Consider the following 9,389-nt stretch of genomic DNA (forward strand, 5'->3'; position numbering starts at 1 on the left):
GATTACAGCTTTGCTCACTTGCCACAGAGTCACCAGCCAGTATTTCAGTCGAGTCCAGCTCCCCTGTCTTTCATCCAGCAAATTGGCGTGACTTCTGCGTTATACACCTTAGGGAATGAACTTTTTCACAGTCTCAAGCCAGTATAGCCAGCTACTAAACAAAACTACTTTTTCCCCATCTCTGTAGATTCGTCCCATCTTTACCAGACAAGGGCAGCAAGGGGAGAAGCCTCTGGAATTACAGGGTAGAAAATACTGGGATATTTTGAAGGAGTTTATCATCTTGTGGTGGCAAAGGACTCCGGTTTATCAGTAGTCCCTGCTTGAAGCATTGACTATGCAAAAGCATTGAAGGCCTAGAGAAGTGTAAAGAGCATGGGTGTGTAAAGAGCTTGAGGTATGCTGAAAGAAATTAAATGTGAAAACAGAATTTTGGGAGTGGGGAAGAATATTAAATTAACCCAATTTTGATGATTGTTTTAAATTGGTGATATGACTTGCATGTGCTGCAGTTTCCTGTAAATAACTGTATAAAGTCAATCAGTTCCGATCAGTTTCAACCCAAAATACACCACAGTTTGACCCAAGGAAACATGCATACAGTGTTAGATTTGAACAGAAATTTTCAGGCTTTGTAAAGGTGCCAATGCAAACTTTCCTGCATACCAGTAGAAGAGTTAACTAAGAGCAAACACAGCAAGAAAAATTGTCGTGAATTGAATTTGAGATTTTAAAATTGGCACAGAGCAGAATGTGCCTCTAGCTTCTTTGTTATGCATAATGTAAATAAGATATGCACTTTCCTTGTTTAAGTTGGATTTTCTTTTTAAGACTGGGGCAAAAATCTTATTGGACACAAAACATGAATGAATACAAAACCTTTAAGTTTCAGGTGATAAACACTGTTTAATAGGAAAATTTAAATCAGACTTATATGTGTGTTCTGGTGTTTGGTTTAAAAGACTTTGTAGTCTAAGCACTGGATTTCATTTCTAGGACAAGAACAACTTTCCAGTACTCAAAAAAAACTTACCTTGAAAATAATTACTGGGACGGGAAGGTCAGCTATGGAAAACTGCCTCTCTTTCTACCAGGGGAGCTATGTGCTACCAGGAGGAAAGGGGGAGATTGAGGGGAAGAAAGCACACAACCTCTTCTGCTCTGCCTGGGCTGATTTGCCTCCCAGTGTTCTGCAGAGCCTTCTAAACCTTTAACCTGACAGGATAGTGGAGGAAACTTTCCTGTGAATGTTTTCTTTCCACTGTGTGGAGCTAGTGGTGTTATGATTTGAAGTTTTGAAGGTGAGGGATGTGTTCTTTATAAGGGACTATAGCTGTGTATGTGGAAGTACAGAGATACAAAGGCAAAACATGACTTGGCAGAAGTGAGAAGATCAAAGCAGAGCTTTGTATGCTCTGTCTGCTTTTTTGATTTTTGATGGTTTAGTCATTTTCCTACAGCTAGGTTCCTCGCTACAGAAGGGAGCCAAGTCCCTGCTGTGCTTCTGCTGTTCCAAAACTAGATGCAATACATAACATCATCTGTTTCTATGTTGAAACTTGGAGCAGACAAGAGGAGAGCAAACTGCTCCCCAGAGGCTATTTGGATTAGACAAGAAATGAACCTTTCTGACCTCTTCATAGGGTAGAGCCACGTATCATAAGGAGACTTGGCAGATGCTGAAGAAAGGTACTTGCGTGGATTTAAAATGTGATTAAATAGCTCTGGATCAAGTAGGAGTGCTGGTTCAGTCTGGCTTTTCTGGAATTTGAGTGCATGTGTCTAGTCAGCCTTAAAAAGGAAAGTAAATCTTTGAACACAACTTACTTGCGAGTTGGTGTTCTCTGTGAACTTGCCTTACAATTGAACCTGAAGTCTGTTGTAGACAGATGTCTCTAGAATGGATTGGGTTGGAAGGGACCTTTAAAGGTAATCTAGTCCAACCTTCCTGCCATGGGCAGGGACACCTTTCACTAGTCTGGGTTACTCAAACCCCATCCAACCTGTCTTTGAACACTTTCAGGGATGGGGCATCCACAGCTTCTCTGGACAACCTGTTCCAGTGTCTCACTGCCCTCATGTTAAAGAATCTCTCCTTTGTATCTAATCTGAATGTACTGTCTTTTATTTTAAACCTTTAACCCTTGTTCTATCACTGCTATTCCTGGTAAAACATCTCTATCCATGCTGCTACCCTTTCTGTGTCACCTTCTTTAGTAAAAACTAGAAAGAGCAACCCTACCATTACAGTGCAGTAGTTTGTCAAAAAGTATTTTCAAGTCCTCTAGTCCCTGAAGTGTTGGAGACTGTGCTAGGCATGGTGTCATTGGAAGATGCCTTCAATAATACATTCTCTTAGCATAGGCTTGCAAAGGGAAGTAAACAGGCTCACAGTGCAGGTGCTTGGGATAGTGTGTCCCAAGCAATGTCACTGAATATCAATAGAATCAGAGAATTGTTAAGGTTGGAAGGGACCTCTGGAGATCATCTCGTCCAACCTGCCTGGCAAGGCAGGTTCACCTAGAGCAGGTTACACAGGAACTTGTCCAGGTGGGTTTTGAATATCTCCAGAGGGGGAGAGTCCATAACCTCTCTGGGCAGCCTGTTCCAGTGCTCTGTCACCATCAGTGTAAAGGCATTCTTCCTCATGTTGAGGTGGAACTTCTCGTGATTTAGCTTAAGGCTATTACTCCTTGTCCTGTCACTGGGCACCACTGAAAAGGGTTGACACCTGCCTTTGAGATATTTGTATGTTAGTCCCCTCTCAGTCTTCACTTCCCTAGACTAAACAGGCCCAGGTCTTTCAGTCTCTCCTTGTAAGAGAGATGCTTTCTGCTGGATCCTCTCCAGTAGTTCCTTGTCCTTCTTGTACTGAGGACCCCAGAACCGGACACAGTATTCCAGATGTGGCCTCACTAGGGACAAGTAGAGTGGGAGGATCAGCTCCCTTGACCTGCTAGATTATACTGGGTAATCACATTGGATAGATTGTTTTGTGAACAGTAAATCTGGTGTTTTCCAAGCAGGTGAGAGCAAGAAGCAGAAACAGTAGAGGCAAGCTAGTATTTGAGGTAGGAGAATTGCAATTGTATGTGTGAGTACATCAGTACAGTTTCAGAATGATTCTAACCCAACTTCATCATCCTTGACTGGTGCTGAAGGCACTTGGGCTGCTCATCCAGAAGAATGAGTTAGACCAGAACACTGGAATGCTAGAATAAGAAAGGTGATAGCTAGAGGCAAGCAGGAAACTAACAGTCTGGATTAAACCAACTAGAGAGCAGGAATCTGAGGAGGGTTAGAGAAGAGTGCTAATAACACCAAGGATGTTAGTTTGATCCCATATGGGCCATTCAGTTAAGAGCTGGACTCGATGATTCTTGTGGGTCCCTTCTAACTCAGAACGTTCTGTGATTCTGTGTAAAGGCACTTCATTATTGCAAGAACAAACCTAGTATGGAGAAGAGCTCCTCTTTGTGGGTGGGGATCAAATTGCATCTGTTGCCAGGATGATAATAACACAGAGAAAAATCTTTATGCTGTATAAAAACGGCTGAGCACTATTACACAAGCTCCAAAATCATCTGTTCACACTCCATTCCACTATAGAAAATTAGAGTGGCCTCAGAAATGCCATTTCCTCTTGGTAGACAAATCATTTTTGCTCTCTTTCATTGGATATTAGGACAGGCTGTGAATCTGAATGTTTTAGCTGCTGTAAACAGCAAGATTGATGTCTGAGAACATGAAACCTGTCTGCACAGAGATGGTATCTGTAAGATACAAGATAGAATAATGGCCTGGTTTTTAAACTTTCTCTCATTGCCTTAATGCTTGGGTAGAGTGCATCTGAAATAAGTCAGGATTTGTCATGCTTCCAGCCTTTGGACAATTTCCAGACTGTACGTAAGGGGATACCTCATCTGCTTCTACTCTATTTGAGAGTACTCAAACCGCCAAACTTAAGCATGCAGCAAAAAGCTCAGCATAAAAATGGATTTCAGTGGATTTCATTCTGATTCAGAGATCAGATCATGATCCACAGCAGAATGTAAAAGACTGTTGCCCTCAGAATAACTGGAGAAAAAGAAATTATCAGACTTTAATGATGCAGAAAAGGAATTAACTAAGGAGAGGAGGAGAAAAATCACCTCCTCTTTTGGAAGACTGAATGGAACTTGATCTCTTGTACACAGAAACCATAATTATTAAGGTCTCTGCAAATACTGAGAAAATTTATAAGACTACCTTCAGAAATGTCATAAAAGTACCTTGCTTGGTTACTGTTATATTCTTAGTCTCTGTGTTCTCTAGCTTGTGTTCTTCCTGAATAGAATTATGAACTCTGGATCTTATTTTTTGACTAGTTCTACAAAGTAGTTTCTTACCCTTAAGGGATATCTGATCAAGACAGAAACTAATCATGTGTCTAAATATTTGGTTACAAAGCTTTTTCCACATTGCACTATAATTGACTGTCTGCATAAATATGCCATAAGCAGGTCCCAGTAGCTTCCAGATGTGGGTAGATGTTAGAAAAAATTAATACAATAGTCAGTATCAGGTGAGTTTGGAGGTAAACTACAAAATAAATGGATATTGTAACAGATAGATTGTCAAACTAACTCTGGTAAGTACTTGATGGCAATCCCACTGTCTAAAGATCATGAGGAAAGAGGTATCTCTTGTTCTCAAATTATTATTTTGGTTGTTATGCTCTGAACATCTAGCATCTTCCTGGGCCTCACAAGAACATTGGTTCAGTTATAATCCAATCTTGCACATGCCTGTTGACATCTGATGGGGAGCACAAAACTTCAACCAGTGTTGTGCATTTTGTGTAGCCAAGGAAGGAGAAAGTGGAACAGATGCAGCTTGAATCATGCAGGAACCCTTTTTCTCAGTAGATGTAATTGTCACTGCTCTTCGTGTAACCTATGGGCTTTGTGACACCTTTAGTCTATCTGCACAGTGATATTAGCAGATTTTGAATAAAGTAAAAGTGCAGTATTGTATAAAGTTCATTACTGCAGGTCCTCTTACAAGAGGGCATGTGGCAGGGAAATAAAAGAAAGTGTAACCAACAGGGTTAGGAAAGGAGAAAGGAAAGTAGAAGTGAAATAAAACACTGGAGTGTAATCCCTGTATCGCTCATTGGAGCACATGAGTTAAGGCTGATACAAGCTGAGGTTTGCCTTTCCCCTGCAGACAGCAGGACTTGCCACTACTGACGAGGTATATGCTCATTCCATAACTTGAAAGGAGGAGCTATGGAAGCATTGACACACTCTGTCTGTTATGGAGAAATAGAACATGGAGACATAGGTTGCTCGTGGTCACTTTTGGAAACAGGCAATTGAATAAATGTACCATAAAGATTATGAAGCAGCATCCCCAAAGGGATATGGCAAGCATATCCCTCTGAGTTACTGTTTGTGGAATTACTGAGCTTCTTCCCCATCTGAATCCAGTCCAGATGAGTCACTCCACCAACTACAATGCTGCCCATTGGCCAATTTAAAGACTTTAATTTCCTAGGGGTTAATCTGCATAAAGGACCTTTTCTTTTACCCAGACCTCAGGCTGAGGACTGGCCCTGCTCTGCTGTCAGTGTAATGGATTACTGGGTGCTGGGTTAGATTGGGTAGCTGGTAGATTTGCAGTCAATAAGTTCGTCTCCAGGGAGCCATATAGGATACAAGTTAATCATGTAAGGCATTTTCATAAAAAACAGACTGTTCAGAAGAATTTTTGAGTAGCTTTTCATTTTTTGTCCCCATGGTTTTTGGAATGTTAATTCTTTTGGTTTTCATGCTCAAAGAGGAAAATGTCACATGACTTTCTGATGCTTCATCTGATTTTATTTTAGCTTTAAGATACAGCTGTGCACAGATTACAGAATATACTCCCTGGCACTGAAGAATGACCAGAGAAGAATAAAGATTAGCAGCTACTGAGGATACTTTAAATGTCAGCTTTTATGTCTGATCTCAAGGGAGGAACAGGTCAGTTCTTTCTTCATGGTGAAGCAGAAGGCAGAGAAACCAAGGGATTTTTTGGGGGGTAGATATTCAGTTTTATTTTGTGTTGGGTTTTATGAGTAGATTTCACTCAACAACTGCATTTTTACGTGTTCTTGAATTTGTGAAAGAGAACCCTTAAAACAATAAAAGGAAATATCCCCCCAATCCACCATTCTTCTCTGCTACCCCACCCATGAATGGACTGGGCATTCTTTGGAGTGATCATCTTTCTCCACTACTTTATAAGAGCAGGTCTCCTTGTTGAAAATGCTTTCACAGTTCTCTTTATCGTAGTCAACTGGTGTTGCATAGCTGTCATTGAGAAAAGAAAAAAAGGTGATGAGAACAAGGAGTAAACAGCTTCCACCTCAGATGGTATCAACACCTTTAATATGAAGAGGCTATACTGAGGAGATGTTTGGAAGCAGAAAAGAGAACTTGCAGAAAGCTCCCAGCTCAAATGTTACTTAGATTGCTGCGTAAGCAGGATGAGGGTACAGATGTAGTTTACTGATCTGATTTACACCTAAGGGATGTTTGTTGTGTTTCCTTGCTATTCCCATATCACTGCTTTTCCTCTTCAACCACAATATGGAACAAGAATTATATGAGTGGTTGGGTGTCCCTGGAGGAAAAATTACAGATAGTCCAGTGTATTTTGAGCTGCTTCTCAGGGGAAAGCTGGACAATGCGTGGCTTTGGAAAGCTCTGGACTAGGAGTAATAGGAATTTCTTAAGGAACTACGTGTTCTCTCTTGAGTCAGTAAAAACTTGCCTGAAGTTTTCACTCCAAGAAGAATTAAATTCTCTTTTTATTTTAAATCAAGAATCTTTTGTTAAAACTTGACTTATATTTTTCAGAGGAAATTTTTGCATGTTCAGTGACGATGGTGTTAAATGAATGCATAAGTTTGTGATATGAAGTGAGTGAGAGAAGGGTCATGGTCATTTCTCAGGAACCCCTGTGTGAAGTGGAGTGGTTTGTGCTGTATCATGGCAGCAGAGAAAAACCCTCACTGCTGCTCTGCACTCACCTAGAGCAGCAGCGAATTCCACCCCTGGAAGAGGAGCAATCATTGCAGTCATCTGTCCTCCATTGGGAACCAAATTCATGCAGCTTTCCTTCCGAGTCAAGGCAGCCTGAAAACAGTGTGTGTGAGCAGCCTTCAGTGTCAGACCCTTGCACCAACAACAGTGCTGCTTGTACATAATGGGTGGGACGTTTGCTGGCTTTTTATATGAACCTCCCCATCTGCTAAACGTGGAGGATCCCCAGCAGAGCAGGGTGTGCTTTTGTAATGCAGGAAGAAGAGAGTCCTGTGTCCCTCTGTTTCCAGTGGTTCTTGGCAGCATTAGTTCGTGCAGCCCATGCTACTTCCCTGGACAAAATTAATTTGTAATTTGGTCCATGTCATTCTCCCTAAATAACTTCTTTTTATAATATATTATAAATTCTCCTCTTGTTGTACCCTATTTCCCTCCCATTTCCATTTGATTTCTTTCCACTGTTTCTACTTATTTCTAAATGGTGATAAATTGCACAGAAGGGACAAATCAAATCAGGCAGTGATTCTGATGATGTCTGTCAAATTGAGAGCTGTTGACATCTTACCTACAGTCACACCATCAGATATCCCTGGCTCGCATGCCATAAGGAAGCAAGAAGCATCAGACAGTGGCACACTAATGGCGAGAACAAGAAGGCAGGGCAAGATGGTTTTCTGAACAAGAAAACACAATTCATGTGAATGCTTAAGTAACTATTAAGATGTCTTGATGATAAATACTACCATTAGAAACAGGCAAATACATTGTGGTTTCAAATCAAAATCCAATTGTCCTTTACAGTTTAAACACTTTAACACACAATCAGGAATACTGAACCATTTAGAAGAAGCAGAGGCTGGGCATCATATGGAAAGGGGGAAAAAAAAATCTGTCTTTTCAAGCTGTTAAAATCAAGCATTGTCCAATAACAGGACTGATAGATCCAGATACTGTTTGTGAAAAAAACATGTTCTATTCCTTTTCCCTCCCCATTAATTTTTCTTGTCCCTTTTTATTCCATAGGATTGGTCACTGATTGTTTCTTTCACTAACCTCACTCACAGTTGCAAAAACTTTTTCACTGGAGTCTAAAGAACTACCAAATGTTTCACCTTAATATTGAAGGATTAGGAACAAGTTAAATAACTTTAGCTGAAGTTGAATACTCAAGACTTGGCCCTACTTTAGACAGGAGGTTCGATCAAATGAGTTGCAGGTGTCCCTTCCAACCTAAATAATTCTACATGCTGTGACATTTGTCAGCGTTTTTTTCTGAAATTTCAGCTGAAGTTCCTCAGCTAGTGGCTTATCCTTCAATATTAGTTTGAAATGTTTGGAGGGCTTCCATTGGGGATATAAAGGAAATAAGTGCAAGAATTCTGGGATGTAATTAGTTGTGATTAATATAAAATCTTGGTTATAGAGGAAAAGTAGACCAGGAATAAACAATTACATACACACACATATGTACATGTGTCTGTTTCAGACAGAACTGGTGACTTATAAAAAGGAGTTGTCTCTGAGAGATGAGAGGAGGAAAACCTAGCATTTTGTCTTACAGAAGAGATTAAAACTTACAAAATTGCAACAGAGTAGCAAAGGAGTAAAACTGAAGATAACAGTTCTGAGTTTAACTAAATATTCAGATGTTATCCAGACTTTTCACAAAAATGAAGGCCAATTCTAGGTTGAGAGACAACAGAGCTGCTTTCTGCCAGAAGGAGATTAACTCCAAAGATTACATGAAGAGTGAAAAGAAGTTATAAGAAACCTTAGCTGGAGTCCTGTTAGACATCTGCCATTTACGTGCTGATATGTTTTATGCAAGGTTCTTACCTGCCTATGCCTCTCTGTCTTATGCTTGTTCTCATAACACAGAATTTATACATTCTCCAAGTTGCTTAGATCACCAAGTACTGAGATAAATTCAACAGAAATTCCTTTAAAATCTATAGCAACATACCATAGCCTTTTACAGCATAAGATGTAAGGACTCACCATTCTTGCAAAAGTATGAGGCTTCCAGTAAGGAGATGGCCTGTAGGAAGCTCATGTTCTCAGTGAACTTATATAGAGAGGGAATTTGTGATAACAGTCCTTGAGCAAACTGACCATGAAAGTCTAACAACAATGATGTTTCTGTAAAATGACCTCATGGGGAGGACATTATTAACATAAGGCAGTTACATACAGGAAGGTTTGTTCTAGCAGGCATTGAAGAAACAGGTGTGCCTTTTGTGCCACACCAGATCTGGAAAGCAGTTATAGGAAATATGTTGGAAGGAATTTCAAGCTTGGAAGGAATATTTAGCACTTGCT

The 9,389-nt window shown here is 40.3% G+C and overlaps 1 protein-coding gene across 1 annotated transcript; it reads right to left on the reverse strand.

The window, feature by feature from the left end:
- Positions 1-5,958: 5,958 nt before the first annotated feature.
- LOC116790434 (beta-microseminoprotein-like) lies at positions 5,959-9,098 on the reverse strand. The gene is made up of 4 exons (XM_032695380.1): positions 9,069-9,098; positions 7,636-7,744; positions 7,058-7,163; positions 5,959-6,335 (listed from the first exon to the last, which is right to left on the reverse strand). The coding sequence occupies exons 1-4, from the start codon at positions 9,069-9,071 to the stop codon at positions 6,206-6,208; spliced, it is 348 nt and encodes a 115-aa protein (XP_032551271.1). The 5' UTR covers positions 9,072-9,098; the 3' UTR covers positions 5,959-6,205.
- Between the last annotated feature and the right edge of the window lie 291 nt (positions 9,099-9,389).

Source organism: Chiroxiphia lanceolata, chromosome 8 (genome assembly GCF_009829145.1).
Source record: "Chiroxiphia lanceolata isolate bChiLan1 chromosome 8, bChiLan1.pri, whole genome shotgun sequence".
NCBI lineage: Eukaryota > Metazoa > Chordata > Aves > Passeriformes > Pipridae > Chiroxiphia > Chiroxiphia lanceolata.

Coding starts and splice junctions, on each gene's coding strand:
- LOC116790434 (XM_032695380.1), bottom strand. Junction 7,164..7,635: donor ATCTGATGGTGTGACTGTAG/GTAAGATGTCAA, acceptor CACTGTTTTCAG/GCTGCCTTGACTCGGAAGGA. Junction 6,336..7,057: donor GGAATTCGCTGCTGCTCTAG/GTGAGTGCAGAG, acceptor TCTCAATGACAG/CTATGCAACACCAGTTGACT.